This window comes from Manduca sexta, chromosome 22 (genome assembly GCF_014839805.1).
Source record: "Manduca sexta isolate Smith_Timp_Sample1 chromosome 22, JHU_Msex_v1.0, whole genome shotgun sequence".
Lineage (NCBI taxonomy): Eukaryota > Metazoa > Arthropoda > Insecta > Lepidoptera > Sphingidae > Manduca > Manduca sexta.
The window spans coordinates 649,263-672,109 of NC_051136.1; the positions used below are offsets into that span (position 1 = coordinate 649,263).

The following is a 22,847-nucleotide window of genomic DNA, read 5'->3' on the forward strand; positions in this document are numbered from 1 at the left end:
ACGCGCTAATCTCAGGAACTACCGGTCTAAACTGAAAAATTCTTTTTGCGTTGGATAGCCCTATGTTCGTGGAGTGCTATAGGCTATATATCATCACGCTATACCCAATGGGAGCGGAGCAGTAATAGCTAATCTCAGGAACTACCGGTTCAAATTGAAAAATTCTTTTTGTGTTGGACAGCCCTTTGGTCGTGGAGTGCTATAGGCTATATATCATCACGCTATACAAAATGGGAGCGGAGCAGTAATAGCTAATCTCAGGAACTACCGGTTCAAACTGAAAAATTATTTTTGTGTTGGATAGCCCTTTGGTCGTGGAGTGCTATAGGCTATATATCATCACGCTATACCAAATGGGAGCGGAGCAGTAATAGCTAATCTCAGGAACTACCGGTTCAAATTGAAAAATTCTTTTTGTGTTAAATAGCCCTTTGGTCATGGAGTGCTATAGGCTATATATCATCACGCTATACCCAATGGGAGCGGAGCAGTGGTAGCTAATCTCAGGAACTACCGGTTCGAACTGAAAAATTATTTTTGTGTTGAATAGCCCTTTATTTGTGGAGTGCTATAGGCTATATATCATCACGCTATGACTAATAGGAGCGGAGCAGTAATGGCTAATCTCAGGAACAACCGGTTTGAACTGAAAAATATTTTTGTGTTGGATAGACCTTTGTTCCTGGAGTGCTATAGGCTATATATCATCACGCTATGACCGATAGGAGCGTAGCAGTAATGAAACATGTTGCAAAAACGGGGAAAATGTATTAATTAGTTTTTAGAGCATCCGCTGCGTGCGCTGCGTAAAGGGTTAAAGTAATTCAACAATAATGTATGACGGGATTGTTCTTCTTAAAGAGTTCTACAAAAATATATTATAAACCAAAGTCCCCCGCTGCATCTGTCTGCCTGAACGTGTTAAACTCAAAAACTATCCAACGTATTAAGATGACATTTGGTATGGAGACAGTTTGAGACCCTGGGAAGAACATAGGCTCCCAGGAAATTATACAGCGTGACTTTTATAATGGAAAACTTTAGCCCGAAAAACTTTATAACGCGGGCGGAGTCGCGGGCAAAAGCTAATATATTATAAATGCAAAAGTTTGTGAGGTTGGATGTATGTACATGTGTTTGAAGAACAAACAAAAAACCACTGAAAGGATTTGGATGAAACTTTACAGTAATATTGGTTATACATCAGAACAACTCATAGGCTACAATTTATAATGATTTTGTGTAATTTGGTCATAATATAAGTAATAGTAGTCATAATATACATATCAAGTAAGTCAGAAAATCTTATCTATCTTGGCATAAGCTGCCCAAATCATTGGAGTTAGACAAAGATGTTGTACCATAGGATTGTTTGTCTTAAATAGTTCTAAATGGAAGTCTGCGACAGCATATATATACCTTTTATGTGGATGCAATTATGACCAAAATAGTGAGCCATAAATATAATTAAATTGAATATGTTTTTTAGTGGGACTTTTATTCCGGAAAATCCTTCATGCGGTTAAAGCCGCGAGCAAAAGCTAGTTCTTTATTAAATATTCATATATATTTAACACTACCCACATATATCAGGATCATAGTTGTTGAGTAAACCCTAGCCTTGACCGACACAATTGCGCAGTAGGTACACCAGAACATGAAATATATAAATAACTTTGAGGTACTGGCCTGTCTATTTCATTCTAATATATAATTTTACATTTGTTACACTGGCTGTAATATAATGCTAATTGAAACATGGTGTCTGTAACACACCACAGCTGAGTACCAGATAAATATTGTATGAGAAACAAACTCTTGCTTATGATATGAGAAATCTAACATGTAACAAATTTTGAACACCATAAACCCACATATTATGTGCTGAATGCAAGTTATATCTTTGCTTTCACAGAGGCAAATGGAAATGGAGTATATTGTGCTGTCTCCCTAGTGTCCTGTGATTTACCTTGTTACAAATACATTCTCTGATATTATGTGTATAACAAAATCCATGGGTTTCTTGTTACCTTGTCATATGTGAGTCGTCTAAACATGGACATCCTGCCAGCTGCCACCGAGCGCTCTTTAATTTTATCTGACACCTTGGAACCGACCCACAGAGAGTCAGCACTTGCTTGCAGCATAGTCAATGGGGTCACTCCACGCAGGTTGGGTACATCCAGACTTGCATCACCCTGAGTACAACAGTGACATTACTAATGTGTATAATGTACAGGACACAGGTGGATACAGTAAGTGAGTTAGTATGTGAGACAGAGGTGTAGACTCACATAGAGTATGAGCGTGGAGATGGCGGTGGTGTTGCGCGCGAGGATGGCCCAGTGCAGCGCGGTGTTGCCATGCGCTCGGTCTGTCGGGTGCGGCGCCGCGCCCAACGTCAGCAGCAGTCTTGTGGGGTCCACAGCCGACACCTTCCAGCAGGACCACATGAGCGCCGTCATGCCGCCCGCGTCCGGCGCGTCCACAGGCACACCGCGCGCCACCAGGTACGCCACCACAGCCGTGTGCCCGAACTGTGCAGCCAAATGGAGACAAGCACAGCCCTCCGCATCACGCAGCGACGGGTCGGCGCCGGCGCGCACCAGCAGCACAGTGGCGTCCAGGTGGCCTTGCCGCGTGGCCCAATGCAGCGGCGTCGACTGTAGCTCGCCTCCGATAGCATCCACGTGCGCGCCCTTCGCCAACAAATACTGGATGATCTCGCGGCGGTTGTTGATAGCCGCCCAGTGCAACAGTGTGACCGTTTCGCCATCAGGACGATTCACGTCCCAACCGGCTTCGACCAGTTCCTTGACACGCGTAAACGCGCCATACTGCGTTGCCTTAACAATATCAAAGCCACTATAGTCGCGCTCGAGGGGCGGCGGCGGCGGATCCCGAGGCGCCGGTGGATCGCGCTCCGTTTGGGCAGTGCCGCATTGGCCAGTAGCGGCAGCGCCGCATGTGCTGTCATACATCGCTCAAACTGTGGGCTCGTCTTTCTTCATTGTAAAATCCACGATCATGAAAAATATTTGTCCTAGATCTTTTAACTTCGTCTTTGAAAATATCATCCGACCATGCACTGACAGATTGAGTCGCAGATCCAAACACGATTTATTGACATTCTTATTCGACCACAGATATTTATTTTTTATTTCATTCCATGGGCCACAGATAATAATAGCCATAGACATCTTTTGTAATTAGTCCTCAAGAAATGGGCGAAGAACAATAAACATGCTGCCAAATCGTAACTAACATTTGTGGGCGAAGCGTCGAATAAAAAAAAAACATTAGAAATATGTATACATTTATGATTACGATTATACGCAGATTTTCAGAGACAAAATAAAAAATAGAGTTTTGACAATAGGGTACTTGACTTATTTTTTTATATCTTTTAAAAAATATGTAGGTACGTAGTATATAAATTCTAAAACAAAAAATCTAAAATCCACAAGTTATAAGAAATTCTGTAGTAGGGGTAAGTGTCAAAAACAGAAAACAGATGAAATACTTGTATTGACGTCAGCGGGCATTACGATTCATGCGAAGGAAAGAGATGGAGCGATATCTCCACTCCAGCACGTCACCATATTTGAAATTTGAATTACCGCCTCATTTCTGATCGAATTTTAATGCTGTTTTCATGCATTTGGTGTGAAGACCAAGCACACGAGAATTGCCTCGGGGGGGAATAATGTCCTTTAAGGCGCCATCAAATAAGTCGCGCGGCTGCTGCCCAGTATTTCACTACATATATTCGTTTCTATACGTAATGACAAGTTTTTAGAATTAGATCTGCTAGCGTAGATCGCCAGCAATTCAAGTACTCAATATTGTTAGACTTCGATCGATCTACACTGAAAAGCTAAAGTATAAGTATATGATGCAGATTTGTTGTCAAGGTGGGCAGGGTGTATCGTAGCGCACGTATAATATACAGGGAAATTTTGACATTGCGTTACTAAATAAAACCACATACTATCTTCACCTTTGCTGACATTGTGTCAAAAATCATCCACTAATAACGAATATTTATAGCAAAACTTCTGGTTTAAGTTTTATGATTTTCTGATCATTTTGTAGTTTAGTATAAATATGTTGTATATGCGAGTGTATTTCTGACTGAGTCATGGAGTTAATAGACTGTGCCTAGTGTAGAATGTTTTGCTAAATCTGACTGTGTCATTTGAAACCTACACTATTTTTATTTTAGTTTTACATGTACGGCTTAAGTATGTAACTTATTGTAAAGTGTTATTTCTAAGTAGATAAGTATGTGGTTAAATTTAGTTACTCCAATTTACTGAAATCACAAAAACGTCTCTTGAATTGGCATTTTTTAAAATACTCCCTCAAAAATAAAAATAAATTAACTACGGAATCCTTGCTTTCGAAGACAAAAATGTTTTTTCAGTAGATTTTTCATCAATTGTAATATACTTACTTTTGAGTTTATATCGCCAGTGATCTCAATAATCGTTTTTCTTTTACCTTGAAGCTCCAAGTTAACGGTGTTTAATGAGGTGTTTAAATGCGTTATGACGTATGCCAAAAATGATAAATGAATCAACCATATCCATTTTTAACCGACTTCAAAAAAAGGAGGAGGTCCTCAATTCCACTTTTTTATAATTGTTAAATCAGAACGTTTGACTGGGTGAACCGATTTTAACGATTCTTTTTTTATTCGAAAGCTGATACTTCCTGTGTGGTCACATATAAATGTCATTGTTGTTGGACCCTTGACATCGGAGATACATCAGAAAACTCTTAAAATTATGGCGTCAACGTATACTTACTGATTTTTTCTAACACAAAAAATGTATACAGCCTTTAAAAACCACTAAAAAAAAATTTAACGTTAGGTACGTAAGTATATAATGATTACCAATTTTGGAGTCTGTGCCTAATAAAAAATAAACATTAGTCATATAAATTGCTAGTAAAGCTAGATAAATACATACAAATGTACGAAAACAATGTTTAATTTTTACTAGGCACCAACTCCAAAATTGGAAACAAGTATATAGGTAATAAAAAAATATTTTTTGGTTTTTAATGGTTTTTAAAGCGGTATAATTTTTTATTTTTCACCATCCGAGTGTTACCACCTCTTTCGTTCAGAAAAACTATTATTTCGAGCAATAATTCTTGAATCTTTCTAGGAATTTTCCGCGACTAAAGCACCTAACGTCCGTGTGAAGAACTAATTCAGTGTGTTGCAGATTCATTATCTTCTAACTGCAATTTAAGGAGCTGTCGTAGCAAGCCACGGGCTCGGCTGGAATTCATATTTGTTTTGCAATGCCCATCATCATCTCCATATCTACAACTTTGGTGTCAGTTTTGGCTAGAGCTTATGTATATACGTGCACGGCTCCGCGACCGCACTGCACCTGCTAGGGGAGTAGAGTAGTCGGGCCTGATAGAATGTCGACTGACAAAAGATGATTACTCTGTAATTATGTGTATGTAATGATTAAATGGACATTAATTTATTTGTTGATTATTTATAACGCTGCAGAATACTACATATTACGTAATCTTTTATTAATACGAAACGGCCCTTCCTTTTTATTTATTATCATCAACCTGGACGAATAATGTCGAGAAACATGACAACGTAATATATTTAATTTTTAATACGAACAATTTAGCCTGCTCAACGCTCGTCATTACTACCTCAAGTGGTAATTAAAACAAAATGCCCGCAGCTACTATTTGTCCACTTCGTAGCATCAATAATTTCAGTGTACGTATTTACGTACGTAAATTTCCTCAATATAGGTGCTCCATCTCTTTCTCATTATAATAGCTAAGATTGTAATTTAAACGGTTAAGCTTTGCTCTAAGAAAATATTATTGCTTTTAATTTAGGAGCAGTTCTAATATTGGAATTTTCTAAAATTATAAAAGTTACTGCCATTGCAATAGGGGAAGTAGTTTTTTTTATTGACCTATTTACAAAACTTAATAATTTGAATCGCTTTTTGTAAAGATACCAAAATGCTAATTAAAACATATTATAGCCTTTCACCATTCCATATGATAACATTTTACAGGACATCACAGAGTAGCTTGTACAAGTAGTACTGCATTTCACTAGATTCTTTTCGTAAAATTTATTTTATCGACGTATAGTCCAGCTCCAGCGCAGTTGACGTGCGATGGTGCGCTGCGCGTGCGGCTCGCGTGCGGCTCGCGTGCGGTCGCTCTAGGCAGCCGTCAGCCGGAACTCTACCACACCCTGAGGAAAATTTTATTAAGCAAAGCATTTGGGAATCAGGTTTGCCACCAGTAAAAGGAAAGTGACAAGAAATAGTCTCTTAAAGCTTTCAGTTTATTAGTTAAACAAATATCACTTTTATTTACAACCAAAGCAATCACAAATTATAATTAAAACTAATCGTAATCACCTAAAACTACTTAACAGATCGAGGTTAGTACGGGGCGCGGGGCGCGGGGCGGCGGGGGCGCGCGTCACGCCGTGCCCAGCGGCTGCGTCACCACCGGCGAGCGCCGCCGCGGCGACGCCTCCTCCGCCTCGCCGCCCGCCGGCTCCGACAGCCGCAGCGCCACCTCCAGGTCGCGCAGCACCTGCAGCACCAAACACACCGGTCACCGGACGCCGCACACGACTGCACACATCACAGTTATGGTGACCGGCGACGGCCGGCGAGTGTCACCTCGGTCTCCTTGTGGTCGAGCAGCGAGAACCGGCGGTCGAGCGCAGTTAGGTGCGCGAACGTGAGGTGCAGATGGGCGTGCAGTCGCAGCAGCGCTAGCTCGCGGAAGTGCGCCGCGTACATGTGCGCCACCACGTGGAACAGCAGCCGCACCACGCGCCGCACCACGCTCTCGAACTGCGGCGGGAACTCGTTCGCTGAAACACGGTACGGTAACCATATTAAGGACATCATTTTTCATTGTTCTAACATATTATTAATTTTAAAAATTGTACAACCAAGTTGTAAGTACCTATATATTTGCCTCCGGCACACGACTACAGATTCCTGTTGTGTTTTGCTTCATCGGTCGATTTCTATGTATAAGCCCAAACTACCCATGTCCCTAATACTTCCTTTGAGGCCGGCAGTATATCCATGATTCTGTTGTGTATTAACTATGCACAGTGGAATCGCTCAATGTTTAGTGATTCACTAGTTGCTGGGTTGTATTGTTTCCCAGGACACTATTTGACGAACGATTTAATTCCACTCATGTGGTATTGACGCATATTTTTTATTTCACCTTCAAAGGTCCGTAATACACCTATAGAATAACGGAAGAGTAAATAAGCAAATCAGAACATTAACTGCGCGCACTCACCGTACTTAGTGGGGAAAACTGTCTCGTCATTGACGGTCTTCTGCGTGTAGGTCATAACATAGTCAACGTACTGCGGCGCGGCCACGCGGGACTTCTTGCCACGCTCGTCGTACCACGCATACGTGCGCCCGCCGGGGCCCGTCATGTCGGGACAGGACGCCGCCGTGCAGAACTCCGACACGGTGCCGTACAGCAGGTTCACGTGGTCGAACAGCGCCAGAGCTGTGCCGGACACACATTGCGTTACATCTCGATCAAGAGTTCAATACCCCCCACTCACAAAATTAGAGTATACTGTAACCAAATGAATACTAACTAACTTATAACTATCACTCAGGTCTGCGTTTAATTAGTAGTCTATAGCACTCGTGAATAACCTAAGTTCCTATTAGTAATACACTTTAGAATCGGGAAGTACCGAGCAGTGGTTCCAGACTACCTTGTGTAAATGTTGAGTATGGCCCATGATGCACACATCTGTTCCTTTGGCGCGCCACGCGACTGCAGTGGCACATGCCAGGCACGCTTATAAAATATACTATCTCTACAAGGATAATCGACACACACAGTACGTGTGTTTTGTGTAGCAGTAAACTTTGAAGGAAGGGAAGAATTAATAAAGCACATTTTATCGATTCCCACATCTAATAATTACAATTTATTAACGAAATGCGGTGGAATCTATATCTTTATACATATATTAATACGTGAAAAAAAAATTTACCCCTTTTTGAGCACTTTGCGCGCACAAGGATTGTGACATTTGGTATAATTAAAATTCACATAGAGAAGGAGAGTGCAACTGATAACATTTCTGTATAACATATGTTACAAATATATTACACAGATTTTCCGTAACTGTACTCTGTACTCTGAACATTATCTATTTTTGCGATACAATTTGGGTCACGCGAGGAATAAGTAATAAATCGTATCGTAAAAAAATACTTTTAACATTTTTGTCTTTTTCCTCAGATGTTCGTTGGCGTATCATGGATTCAAAATATAATAATATAAAGTTACTTCACAATATAAAGCTCTATTTTGTGTGATACAGTGTTTAATTCATTTCTTATTACATATCTTTTGTGACCTATATTATAATTGCAAATGTTTGAAAGAAGGGTAATGGTAATGATTTTATTGGTCACGGACACAACATACAGAAGTATTAAATAAAACAAAGCACACTTTAAAATTATAAACCATAATGCAACTAGATAAGTTTATATACGTAGGTAGTTTACGTAATATGGATGTTCGTTAGGAGTAAATGCAGAAGCAGCTGAATGGATTTGGATGAAATTCGGAACACGGACTGTCCATGTCCAACATGAACACGAAGGCTACTTATTATCCTGATAATTTGCTCTTATGAAGAATGATGGATATATAATAATAGTGTTTTAGGAACTTTTGTAGCTAAAAGGCTTTTCACGCAGGCAGAGCCGCCAGCAACACCTAGTTTAATATAAGATCAAAAACCCATATTAGAAACATTTTCAAAAGCAAATGCTCTCTACTTTTGGTGAATCTGGGTGAGGGTTGAGTGATTCCTGTGTGGATTTTTGAGATGAGAAAGAAACGGTAGCTACTTTAGCGCTGTAACTACATAAGTTTTTTTTAGATTACTTTTTTTTTAAATGTTAGGGACTTAGGACCACTATTTTTTTAAATATTAAGGTTCTGTATTCACAGAACCTGAAAAAGACATGGGCGATTTATATAAAAACCTTTTTATTGCTTTAAATAAGAATAATAAAAGTCTATGGGAACATTAGAGGTTTGGTTTCTTTTAAGTCCAGAAATCACTAAAAACTTTCTCCATGTATGTTGTAAAAATACATCCCCAAATTCGTAATATAAGATACTTAACACAACTTTGTATTCATGATCGATTAATCTACGAAAATAAGGCGTATATTTCGAACTAAAGAACAAAAATGTCCGAGCTGGATTCGCGCAACACGGATTCCGTAGTTTCTTTTCGTTTTAAATATATATATATATATATATATATATATATATATATATATATATATATATATTTATGGTTTTCAGTATTTTTCCTTTACATGTGCTGTAGGAGATGTTGTACTTTGTATTTTATGAAAAAAAAGTACGTTAAAATCGTTTATTAAGCATGATTTGGTTCCTCCGGGATTGTTCGTATGATTTTTTGCCAGTTTGAAAACGGTAGCCAGTAATGGTATGTATGGAAATGGCAGTAAGTAGTCAATAAGCCTAATGCTTAATTCTATGCATTTATTTCATTTTTATTAACCAGTCCATGCACGTCAGCATTGACGGAGAGTTTAAATTTTGTGATGAAGAATACCGACGAGCGAGACGAAAGGAAATTAATAGTCTCTGAATTCGATAATTCTATTTGTCAAGTGTAATGAAAAATAAGTTTATAAGTAAAATAATAAATAGAATTAATTTGTATCTATTTTATTCCGATACCATGTAATTTTTTTCTACTTTTAATTTGCCAATGTACTTTATTTGCCCAAAATAACGTAGCAACCCTTAACATTTCGTAATGTATTTTACTACTTAGTATAAGAAAACTAAAATAATGCATGTTTCATATATAAGAAAATTAAATAATGCATCAAACCATTTTGTTGAAACATTGTTTCGTGTTGGTCGAAACTAGATGGAAATCGTCTACGCATATCTTCACTGCGAAACGAGTTTTTGTGTAGTGTTGACGACGAACCACGAACAGTAAGACCCAGCTTGAGCTAACGAAACAATAGTGCACATGGGACCCGTGAGGCCTGAACACAAGAAAACACAAGCGCGATCCTGTCAAGGATCGGAAAATCATTATTATCGCTGGAATATTTGTAATATCGCGTCGATGGGAGGTTGACGACTCGAGTTTGTTCTATTTGTTTTTAAATACAGGCGGAGCGGGCCGCGCGCGCCACCGACTGCGAAACCGGTTCCCCAACAACTGCTAATCATAACGAAATAGAAAGTATTACGAGACTTAAGGTCGCACTATCTCATTTCGCTCGCTTACGTACTCCATGTCGTATATATTATACAGTAAAACAGTTTCGGTGTTGCTGCAGTGTGACCAACCTTAAATCAGAGATCCTGCCTCGCTTAGGCAAGAAAAGTGACAAATCCTGCCAAACTCTTAATAGACATCATTGTAAAGAAATTTCTTTAGTTGGCTGCAATGAAACTCAGTCGCCATATTCACTAACTCCTTGTTTTATATGTAAAAATAGAGACTACATGTTGAACTCAGTGTCCGTTATTGACATTTTAAATTTCCTGATTTTTCTTTCCTCGATAGTGCACCCTGTTTCATTTATAGACTATACTACCAAATCTGGCATCTTGTATTGCTATACTGCCAGATTTCTAAAACTTCAACCAATCCTGCCAGGGAGTACAATAAAGGGCTGAATTTGTGAAAAAGGCAGGATCTTGCCACATATGGTCACACTGAGTTGCTCGCACTCCGTCCGCGTGTAAAGCCTTTCCCGTTACAGAAATCCCTAAAACACTGTACGTCTCCAGCGCCATCCTTTTCAAAATTCATACAAGGCGTAACTGAGCTAGTACACATAACGCCTTTATCCCCAAAGCGGTAGGCAGAGGTGAAACCATTTTGCCTTTGTGTTCCGTCTCATGACTTGATAGGAGGCGAACCTATCGCCATATAGTGCACAAATCGCAAATTCCAGTCTAATATTGATCAGAAAAATCACTTTACCAATATCACTCTGCCCGACCTCGGATTGGACCCGGGACCTTAAAGCTGTTCTGAACCGCGCACGCAATAAAACTGCACTATCGAGGTAGTATAAAAATTATGATTAAATTATTCCCTTATTTCTCATACGAGGAAATTAGCGAGATAAAAAGTAGCGCATGTATTAATCCAAGACATGTTTACCCGTGCATCAATTTCATCCAATTACGTATTTTTTTCAGCGTTTACTTTTAACAAACATAGATTGTTACAACCTTTCCTTTATTTCTAACATTAGTTAAAGATAAGATATTAACCGGGGATGTTTTAGTTATATTATTTGGAATATAGAACAATATATTTCGAGCCTACCACTGCAAGTACTTTGATGTATGTTTAAATATACTTACTATGAGAGGCGAGCCACTCGTTGTAGTCTAACCCGTGCGGCAGCTCGACCAGCTGGCGCATGTCGAGCTCGGGCAGCTTGCGTTCCAGCAGCGCTTCCTGCAGGTACAGCTTGGGGTCGCCGGCCGGCTCGCCTTCGCGCTCCTTGCGACGCGCCTTCCTGTAACAACACATCACACCACTCTCACAAACTGTCTTCACATTGCAAACTAATAACAACCGACTCGATATATAGCCACTCACGTAAGTAGCAGAACAAATTAAAACTTTAAATCGCCTGTACGCTCCTGCGTTCTAAACAACATGTATAAAATCTTCACAAAAAGAATATAAGAGATTCACTTTACTTCAAACAAAGAATAAAATATATGTCTAAATGTATGTCTAAAATACATTGTTCTTTAAGCCGAAATGCAACACTACTATGTGATGTGAAATGCCTGTAGTACAGTCAAGCACAAATAAATTAACAAATTAAATATTTAAAATATTACCCCACATCTTATCTTAATCTATACTAATATTATAAAGAGAAAAACTCTGTGAATTTATTTGTTTGAAGGTTTATAGGGGCTAATGTTTGAAACTCCCCCCCGAGGCAATTCTAGTGCGCTGGGTCTTACATCGAATACACGCCCATGCACGGTGGGAAATATGTCGCGGCCCTAGATACACAGTTAAGTGTGTATAGTACATGGTTGCCACTTCACATTGAGGCCTATAAGGACTCGCAAACAGTTCCTAGCCTTTTCCCCTCCTCCCATCCTAAGAGGTTTCCTTATTCTTCCGCCACACTCCCTTTCCAGCTATCCTAATCCTAGCTAAAGTCGCTAAGCCGAAGGAATACAGTATCCCATTCACGGGTTTCCTCCGGTATTGAATGTAGTCCGATATCAAAAAAATCTTTGAAACTACTGAACCGATTTTGAAAATTCTCCCGTGGGTAATACATGCAAGTTTTTTTTATTAGATGGCGCTATGGATCGCTACAGCGATTTAGGGAGCTTGAAGCTACGAGCAATACCTCTGTACACGCAAGTTTAACATTTTTTATTTTTTCGAAAATATTTTAGCGAAGAAAACGAATTTGCTTCGCAGTCACCATAACATGTAATTAGTTTAAAGTATGAATTTCTTTGAATGCACTTTTATGACACAATGTACACAAGCAAAACATAGGATTCATGGAAGGAGTTCGACTTAATCGATAACAAAAGAGTTAATAAACGGAACAAACGGTTATTACCCGTTCTTACATTACGATATTATTTGGTAGTACAAACGGACAGTGTGCTAAACACGCAAGTTATTATAAATTATTAAAATACGACCAATGTTATTAATTACGTGTCCCATTGTGTCATTATTTTTATATTATAAATAAACAGCAAATTATTTTTGCGGAGACGGTAAAACGTTTCGTTTGTCACTATGCGAGCGTAAAATAGACCTAACATCTGCATTCGCAACATCCCTGGCGCAGAGTACGCGGGTGCGCGGGGCGCAGCGCTCCTGGAAGGCTGGTTGGTTCAGGGCACTTATGATCACGGTTTCTAAAGAGAATGTTTTTATACTTCTTTTACTTTTTATTGTAAAACGCGGAATATACTGATACATTCAGAACAAAACTTAATCGATATTTTAAGTATCTAATTCGTTTGTTTCGCGTCCAACTCTTCAGCTACTCTATACGCCGATATAGGTACGGATCTGAGGTATGGATATACATTCGTTTTTGTCTTGCATATTTACATATCTTGGTAAGCGGCGATAGTTTAGTTGGGTGTGGAACGGACTGCCGAGACGAATGTCCGCAAGTTCAAATCCCAAGGGCCACACACCTCTGACTTTTCTAAAAAAAAAAATCATGTGTGTATTCTTTGTGAATTTATCGTTCGCTTTAACGGTGAAGGAAAACTTCGTGAGGAAACCTGCACATCTGAGAAGTTCTCTATAGAAATTTCGAAGGTGTGTGAAGTCTACCAATCCGCACTAGGCCAGCGTGGTGGACTAAGGCTTAAACCCTCTGCTGAGCACGGGCCTCCTCTACTAGAGGAGGCCCGTGCTCGTGCCCGTGCCCGTGCAGTGGGCAAGTATATAATACAGGGCTGATATTATTATTATTATTTATTTACATATCTTGACTGCATTTACAAAATACGTCACCTCTTTGTCCTACTCGCTGTCCACAAAAATATCATCCATTTACATTACGGATCTGTTGTTAACGGTTAAGTTCGTTTATAGGAATCGGACAAGACATAACACCGATATCAGACCACCTATGTTAAATAAACCAGCATCTGCCTTCACAGTGGAGTCGCTCCCAATGTAGGAAACAGTATGATTAGCTTAATAGAACATTATACGTGTTGAGATTAAATAATGAGATAAGGAGAGGGCGCGGCGCGTGGAAGTGCAAGTAAGTAGGTGATATTTATGAGTGTAATGCTGGGGTCTTGAGCAAAGTTAGTGAATGCGACCATTAACGCCAGTAAAGAAGGGTTATCCGTGACGAGTCGCGACACGGTTCACACGCTGCGCTGCCGCTGCGACCGCTTATTGGGACACTGGTGGCGTTTGCGACCACCGCACTGCACACGAGCTGTATTCACTACTCTTTCCCTACATGTTAAATGTATTCAACGTATTTAGAGCGCGAAGGTTACGTATCGTCGGTTATGTGGAATGTGCGCGCTCGTGTTAACGTTAACGATACTAACTTCCCGAGGATGGTGTCCACGAGTATCGAGAGCCACAGCACGAGCACCTCCAAGCACCGGTCCATGCCGGAGCGTCACCGCGTTCGCGCCGACTCACGGTCGCGCCGCGCGTCCATGGCTCGTGACCGCAATGATCAATACCACAATCTGTATGCGCAGTACGCACCGTGCGAGCTTACTCATCGGGAAATCATCGACCTATTGCACTGCCAAAATGGGCAATCACCGCCAACGACCACAATAGGCGAATGAGTGCCGTTATCGTACATATAAGCGGGCCCTTAATAACTGCAAGGTGGAGATTGGAGATATCAAGCGCAACTGTAACAAGTAACAGCACAGGAGCGCCAGACCGGAGCAATGCAAACCGCAGCGCACAACACTGGATCGGACACAAACGTTACAGACGTCACACACGCGCACACACGTATATGAGGGCACGAGCAACACTAACAATCACGAAACGTACAAATGCGGCCACATATCAACGACAACCGATAGTCAGGGGCGCCCGCGCGGGGCGCGAGACGGGCGAACCTCACCTGAACGGGACGGCCGAGTACAGGTACGACGGCAAAGAGAACAGCACACCAAGGACTACCGCGTGACACATCACAGCGACGACTGAGCGGCGCGGGCGCGTGCGCCGCGCACTGCGCACTTCCCCTCCCCACACCCGCACTCCTCTCGTATGGTCCCTTTCGCACTCGTCCGCTGCGAGGCGACAATAAAGCAGTTTGTTGCCCACGCAAAGTACGATGTTCCGAAAGTCGAACAAATCAATAAGGTCGCAGATTTGATACCTACCCGAGGTATTCGCGAAGCGGCTGCTGCCATCGTGCACGCATCTGTCACGCGGTCGCGTTTATAAACATGAACGGTGTTGCGGTTCGGGCTGCCTCTAGCTGCGCTGCGTTGTGCAACCGCAAGACTGGTCGAGGCTCGCTGCCGCGCCGATGAGTTCAAGGTGACAGCTCGCGCATTCATCAATGTCATCTTGTTCGCAACAATTGCTAACGAGTAGGGGGACACCCAGATCCAACATGCTGACCGATCACGCACAATGCGCAATAGTAAACTAACCCACGTCAATCCTATTTTTAATACTTTTAACTGTCAGAAGTAACACGGAAAACTGGGTGAAGTTAATGTGGGATCATTAACCGGTGCGGCGGCTAGCGGCGGCGGCGGCGGGCGCGATGCCAGCAGTTAGTACAAACACGCACACGGTTATTTGCGCATCCCACCGTGCTGACAGCAACCGGGACACCATGAGTGCCACACCGCGCTCGCTGCACACGTCGCAATCCACTCAGCGCACCTTAACAATAATCCTTAACGTGTGTCCAAATTGGACGTAGGTAAAGTGGAAACGTGCATAATATCAATACACAAAACGACAAAATGCCCCACTGCAAAAAAGAGGTATTTAAAATAGAAATAATTACAACAAGCAGCTACCATCTGTACAGTTTTGAAGCCATCAAAAAAAGAATTCGACGTGTATTTTCTTACGCAACTGAAAAAAAGGCAAAGGTTCGCAAATCGACCTGTATTTTTTTATTATTTGTTTCCTTAAACTCAGTCATTTAAGAAGGTAGATAAAATTTCACAAGATAAAAACCCGTCAACGTGCTTCATATTATGTACTTCTTTTTATAACAATTTGGGTAATATACTGATTACTGTGTAAAAAAATGGTTAGTCTAGACTGCGTCCTGATGAAGGCAACACATTTTAAGGTTACAATTAATTAATTATACCACGAACATTTTATCTAAGAATTATTTTAAATGTGCTCACCTTCAAATAAATCGTATTGCAGTCATTTTTTTTTATTGCATTTTATTTTTATTGTTTTGAATGACGAGACAAGCTTGCCGTTCCCCTATTGGTAAGAGATAAAGAGTAGAAACACCATCCAACACCTTGAATTACAAAGTATTGTTTACTGCGCTCGCCATCCTGACACGTGACATGTTCTCATTATGTTCACTAGTTACACTGGCTACAGTGTCCTTGGAACCGGAACACAATAGTGACTACACACGGGTGCTTGGCGGTAGAAATAGACATTGCGATGGTACCTACCCAGGCGGTCTCTCACATACAAGAGACCTGCCACCAGTAAAATATAAAATCCGCTGATTCCATTTCAGTCGACTTCTCTGACCATAGTATGTTTAGCAGCAGCTGCGACGGGTCGCTGGGATTTCCAACTCGTTGGTTGAGATGCATATTATATATAAATGACTGATCCTTCAGAGAATTAATGTCGGACAAAGGCCCCACAACTGAGGCAAATCGTTCCGCAAAATGTTAATGAAATAACTGTGTTACTTTGGACAGAGATATTCGCGGGTGGAAGAAGTCAGTGGTGAGAGAAGAATCTACACAAAACTCCAACAAAACGATAGGCATAACAACCTAGCGTATATGATATCCAGTGAGTTTGTAAGAGCTAAAATAGATATAAATTAGTACAAGCGTGCACGCTGCACAGCAGCGGTGGCGTGTTCGTGTAGCGCTTATCAATTTGGTTTGCGGACGCGCTGCCACGTGAACTTGTTGACAATTTATCCAGAGAACGTTAACAATCAGTCGCTGCAACTTTTACGTGACGCAGTCAATGTGGAGTGCAGGTGCAGTACGGCGGCTCCCCCTGATGACTGGTCCCAAAATCCCACGCAATAGTTCACTAGTGCTAATGTAGGCGAGTGACGGCGCCGCGGCCGGCGGAGGGGTCTTTCGCCCACACTCGCCGCCCGTATTTATCGACCGTTTCACCTTGGCTCGCTGCTAGTTTAAACGATGACAACGACGAGACCTTTACTAATCAGGTCAAAAGCTTCACCGACATACGGACACGGCGATCATCGGCGACCAATATTTATTGTGGTACACAGATGAAATTATTGACACACATGATGATAGGATATACTTGATGTATATATTATATAATATATATTATATACTTATAGTTACAGTCTAGCTATGCCCCGCCATAATAGTATACAAACATTTTACGATGGCTTAGTTGGGAGTGGAACGGACTGCAGAGATGAATGTCCGCAGGTTCAAGCTAGGACAGACATCTCTAATGTTTTTTTACATTATGCGTGTAGTTTATGTGGATGATCGCTTGATGCTGAAGAAAATCAACATAACCAATGAAGGAAACCTGAATAACTGAGAAATTCTCTATAAGACTTTTGAGGATATGTGAAGTCTACCAAACCGCACTAGACCATCGTGATGGACTAAAGCATAATCCCTCTCTATAATTGACGAGACCCATGCACAGTGGGCAGTATATGTATGTATAATACAGAGCTGATATTATTACATACATTGTACATTTGAACATTAAGATAATCATTTAAAGTAAAATAACATTTATTATACAAAAATGGAAACTATTTTTATAAACATTAACTGTAATTTACTTCTCTTATATGTTTTGTCAGTTTTATACGACATTTATATAGCACCTAATACAGTTGCCTAATTTAAAGAAGAGGGTTTTTATTTTTGCAAAAATGACTGTAACGTTACCAATTATACTTACATATATACTCTGTTAACGTGACTAATGTCTTTCTATTAGTCTGTGGTTATAATGTGAATGATTTACGCCCTCGCAATTAGATCTACCAATCAGCATCATCATTGCATTGAATTGTCATTGCTCTGACGTACGTCCGAATGGCGCCTGCATAAATAAGCGTGCAGCGCGACTCCCCACCTTTTTTAACCATTATCTTTGCCCTGGCACTACATATTGTCACACACGTCGTTGTTTCCGCTAGGGTGAGTGTGCCAATTTACTAACCGCTAACTATGTATTCTGGGCATCAGGGCTAGTGAGCTGTCCCGAGTCGCTGGCGCGGCATGTAAGCCTAGCTTGCATTCTGACCTGGTGGATTCTGATTCTAGGTTCTTCTTCTTCTTCTTCTACGGCGTGCTTTCTTCTACGGCGTGTTTTAACGGTGCACTTCTACAGTGTGCTTGCACAGTGCACTATCACGGTGCCGTAGCAGACGGAAGGGAGAGCTGCCTCCCGACCACGTCCAGCTGCGCACCACCATCATCGGGTGTGCTGACCCCGGCCGACTGCCGGCGAGCTGCTGTCGGAGCCGACCACGTGCACACCACCAACGTCACGGGAGCTGACCCCAACCACGTGCACACCCTGCTCATCCACGTGGCCTTCCAACTGCCCGGCGAGCTGCCGCCGGAGCCAGCCACGTGTAGCATCTACGTGCCGTTCGCCTGAATCGGAGTTCCCCAGGCCAGTGACTCTTGTTGCATAACACCAGCAACCAGTACCGAGTGTAACGCGGAGGTGTAAAAAATATAGCTCGTACCACGTAATTACCCTGGGTTTTCAATTTTTCGTCAACCTCAACCGCCGCATGACACATTCATAAATAAATGTAGGTAAGTGGTAGTATTTTAGCTCCTTAAAATAATATAATATGCAAGAAACAGTTGATTGAATGTTGATAAATTGAATGAATGTAATAAATCGGAACCCAAAAGACCGGCGGCCAGACTTTAAGACGCTGTGAACTCATTTTGCGTAGATCGAACCACCAACAGCTATATGTAAAAAAAATCAAAGTTGTACAATTGTAAAATGTAGGTAGATATTGTAACTTTGACTGCGGATGACCAACACCTCAGTCTGCCCCGAGACCATGAAGGCTGCAAAGTTTTCGAAACTTCAAAAGAAATTAACCAAATGAATGAACTTAATAAACAATACTATTTTAAAGATTTTTTTTATTCTGCATTAAAATTACATTATATGTGATCAATATTCAATACTCGTAAATGCTGCGTTCTACATCGAAAAGCAAGCACCGGTCAACTATACTCTACCTACCGTAAGTGTCTCTCCCTTTTAGTAGAGTTGATATATTTTATGTTTATATTCGTGTACACAAGGACAATGTATTTTTTAATTTACCGATTGGATGTTCAAGGACGGGTTTATCAATAATCATTTAATTCTTTATGATAATATTAATTGTTTTTAAAACACAGCTCAATTTAAAAAAGTAGGGTTTTTATACCACAGGTTCCATTTGTAGTGGTTTATTATTACTAGAAATAAAAGCAACAAACATAATAAAATCAAAATGACGTTTTTATTTAACGTTTTTGAATGCCGGAAAAATTAAGAATATAATACAAGAAGTTAAAATAAATCGTCTCATAATGTCAATGAATCCATTAAATTAGCGCAATGCGTAGGTAATAGGTATTAACTCTGGTCACATTTAGTGTACCTAACTCGTGACCGAGGACGGTGGAGATGAGTAGTTGCACGCATGACACAGCGAGGGGTACGAGTACCATCATGGGTTCGCACTCACGGCACGGCACAGCACGGCACGCTGTACGCGGCATGCGGCGCCGCCCTCATTGTTTGGCCTCGTTCTGATTTGGCCGGGGTCACTCGCACGCTTCACAATGGTCAATAGTTGTGCGGTACGCTGCCCTGTTCCTCAGGCACAATGATGAGTGAACATGGCCATACACCCATCGACGACATTCAATTTTGGAATGACTGGTATAATTTTTAACTCAAATAAAAATACAGTAGACTACTCAGTTATTCCGTCGGTATTAGACCGAGCTCTATGGTTCTGAAGGTAGCTGCCACCCCCCCTAATTTCATCGATTTCTTACATATTATATTCGATGCAAAAATCAAGCCGAATGTCGCCACCGCCACTGCGGCATTTATTAGCTCGAATTATTCAATATATTTCAAGAAACACTTCATAATATTATTACGCTACACTAGTCCGATTAGTTTAAGTCTCCATATTTTTAAACATAGCCCCCAAACGAACAATTGTTTTACGTGATGTTAAGTGATCTTCTCCGACAAAAATTAACATTAATAATTCCCGAAGCAACATGGATGCACCTGTTTCGCTCAAATAAAACAAAACAGATTGTTTGAGTTTCTGCAAATCTTATTCCCGTTCGATACGCAACAAGCAGCTGCTATTTAAGGCCGGTTTGCTATAAGCCTGAGGAACATCTCGGTCAAGCCACGCTATAGACAAAAATCGTTTTTTTTGTTCTTTTATAAATGCTTATTTTATCATTGCGTTAATAAATAAAAACACATACTCGCTTTTACCTCTGCTAACATTGTGCCAAAAATCTTTCATGAATAACAAATATTTTCACCAAAAATCCCATTTTAACTTTTCTCAATATTTTGAAGTTAAGTGCGATTATGTGGTGTGAGTAGGAGTGAATTTGTAACTAAAAATGTGATTTTGCAGCTGCGATAAATTCTCTTAAAGTAGTGGCATTAGGGAAAGTAAAATTAAGGATTTTTTATTGATATTTATTTTGTTCCTTAATATAAATAAAATGTAGTTTTTTGCCTACCGCATGACTCGTAAGTACCTACATTTGTTGTAAATTAAGTTGTTTACCACTCTACTAGTTGCTAATAAATGTTTTCTTTCCAGTAAACTTTTTAGGAGAATTTTTATCACTTTTAAAGACATTAAAAATTTTCATGCACTGATTCATAATAATAATTACTAGAATACGAGCGCCCGATAATATTGTTGCGATTGCTTTTATACCGTCAAATTGCAGCGACTAAAAATAAAAGTTATAAAAAATATGTTTGTAAATGTGGGCGAGTGCACGCTCTAAACGGTTTATAAATTAAGTCATACGCTCTTTTACTTTAATATTTTCTTATTTAGTAAGTATTTGTTTCATTAAATTCCAGATTTCTCTTCAAATTTATTCTATATCAACGATGATGTGCGTGCACAAGCTTACACAACTAACGTGACTTTGTATACAAATGACTTTTAAAAAATATATGTTATAGCCAGTTGATGACAAAAAAAATCCCGAAGTTTCTTTCTGTCTTTCTTCTTCGAGTAATCGTCACTTAGGTGGCTAGTAAAAAGCTGGTAGGTTAGCCAAGCTACGGCTCATAATATCTTTTTATCACCCGTCACCTGTCAGATCGAGCATGCAACGTGACCAATGACCTGACCTGACTTGAGTAGTGACACTAATGTAGTCAAATATAAAAACAAGTGGGCCGACACTAATCTAGTAACAACAACGATGAAATAGATAAATATAAACAAAGATAGCACTTCGCAACGATCCCGTGAAACGATGACGAAAGCCCTGACGAAAATTTAACGTAAAGCAATTACAGTGAGGCGGCACGACGCGGCTCTTGCTCAACACGCGCGTAATGACGATTGCGGTCGGCGCAGGAGCGCTAGTACCAGCGGGGGCGCGGAAGACAAGAGCCCAGCCGCGCTGCAGATGTGCTGCTTGCTACACTCACTGGTTACGAAATTAAACCACATACTTATCTTCTAGAAAATATCACTTTACAATAAGTTACTCGAACCGGAGATGTAAAATTAAATAGTGTTAGTTTCGAACAAAACAAATATCGATAAATAGTGATGTTAATTTTATTATACTTCTACTACTACATATAAAAGATTCGTCGCAATGGTATCATTATACTTTCAGTCAGAAACGAAGATGTTTTTATTACATAGATACGTTGTCCGAGCTCAATACTGGCAAGACGAAAGCAAGGCAATTGCCCGACATTCACTTAGTCAACCTCCAACCACTGTCGCGGCTAGTAGGCTTACAAACTTTTTGTAGTTTTATTAATGAAATGCCTTCCTGTGTTTTAGACGATGTACAAATTATACTCCAACTGTGAATGAAAAAACGTTTCATTTCGTACGTTAATAATAAGTATACACTATGTAACTTATTTTTTAACTAATAGATGCATTTTATTCGACTGTCATGGCGAGGGGGCGGTCGACGCTCGGGCCCATTCGGGCACACTCGGGCCCACTCGGGCCGTATCAACGCGAGCCGCTAGGGCTGTGACTACAATAAATATTGCGCTGCTTTTATGTGCAATTATGTTAGTGTATGTCGCGTCTATTAGTAAAACGTCATTGGTCAGAAACGCGTTTGCGTACATGCCATATTCGTACTAAACTACAAAATGATAAAATAATCAGAAAAGTAAAACTGGGATGTCAGGGGCAAATATTCGCTATTTATGTGTGGATGATTTTTGGCAGTGTTAGCACACGTAAAAGCGAGTATGTGCTTTTATTTCTTAGCGCAATATCAAAATAACTATAATATATATAGGCGGTTAAATGTGACGCAACAGATCATACCTATACACATTTCACATCCACTGCTTTAGATTGCAGCTCTACGCCTTTCGGTGAAGAGGCACTTACTAAATAAATGAGTTGATCGCGTGGGGAGGATATCGAAGGATCCACGAGATACTTACCTGGAAAGAACAGCTGCAACATAAAGCTAAATGTTTGGAATGAGCTCGAGCTAGGACAGGCGGACGTTGTGGTTCTGCCCCTTCTTAGGTGGGCTAGAACAATAACAATAATAATAAATGCAATTATTTCCTTCAGAGCGAAGTGGGTATGCACCAGGTTGTGTTATTGTGGATAAGGGATTTACCCCGCTCTCCTTGACGAACGAGAACTGGCGGAGGTCTCTGGTGATGGGTATTAAGAAACGCAGAGAAATATGTATAATGGATATCGGGCCATTCATGGTCCTGATGTGGACCAGTGTGCATC

At 40.6% G+C, this 22,847-nt stretch overlaps 2 protein-coding genes and 1 long non-coding RNA gene across 8 annotated transcripts in view; 1 reads left to right on the top strand and 2 right to left on the bottom strand.

The window, feature by feature from the left end:
* Positions 1-1,925: 1,925 nt before the first annotated feature.
* Positions 1,926-3,150, bottom strand: LOC119190221 (palmitoyltransferase Hip14-like). The gene is made up of 2 exons (XM_037441560.1): positions 2,295-3,150; positions 1,926-2,198 (listed from the first exon to the last, which is right to left on the bottom strand). Exons 1-2 carry the CDS (start codon positions 2,979-2,981, stop codon positions 1,995-1,997), a joined length of 891 nt encoding a protein of 296 aa, XP_037297457.1. The 5' UTR covers positions 2,982-3,150; the 3' UTR covers positions 1,926-1,994.
* Positions 3,151-6,450: 3,300 nt separating this feature from the next.
* The window catches only part of LOC115451715 (MOB kinase activator-like 2), a 45,072-nt gene continuing 28,675 nt past the window's right edge, over positions 6,451-22,847 (bottom strand). For 4 of the 6 annotated variants that reach the window (XM_037441422.1, XM_037441424.1, XM_030180092.2 and 1 more), the window contains 4 exons: positions 11,470-11,627; positions 7,342-7,563; positions 6,699-6,895; positions 6,451-6,609 (listed from right to left, as the gene is read on the bottom strand). In XM_037441422.1, the coding sequence (XP_037297319.1) occupies positions 6,493-6,609; positions 6,699-6,895; positions 7,342-7,563; positions 11,470-11,627 (694 nt within the window). In that variant the 3' untranslated portion in view covers positions 6,451-6,492. Of the gene's footprint in view, positions 6,610-6,698; positions 6,896-7,341; positions 7,564-11,469; positions 11,628-14,190; positions 14,686-14,732; positions 15,051-22,847 lie in introns of those variants that run through there. The other 2 variants (XM_037441423.1, XM_037441421.1) reach the window with 2 other exon arrangements.
* LOC119190160 lies at positions 17,543-18,565 on the top strand. Its single transcript, XR_005112791.1, has 2 exons — positions 17,543-18,000; positions 18,127-18,565. It is a non-coding gene; the product is annotated as an uncharacterized LOC119190160 (long non-coding RNA).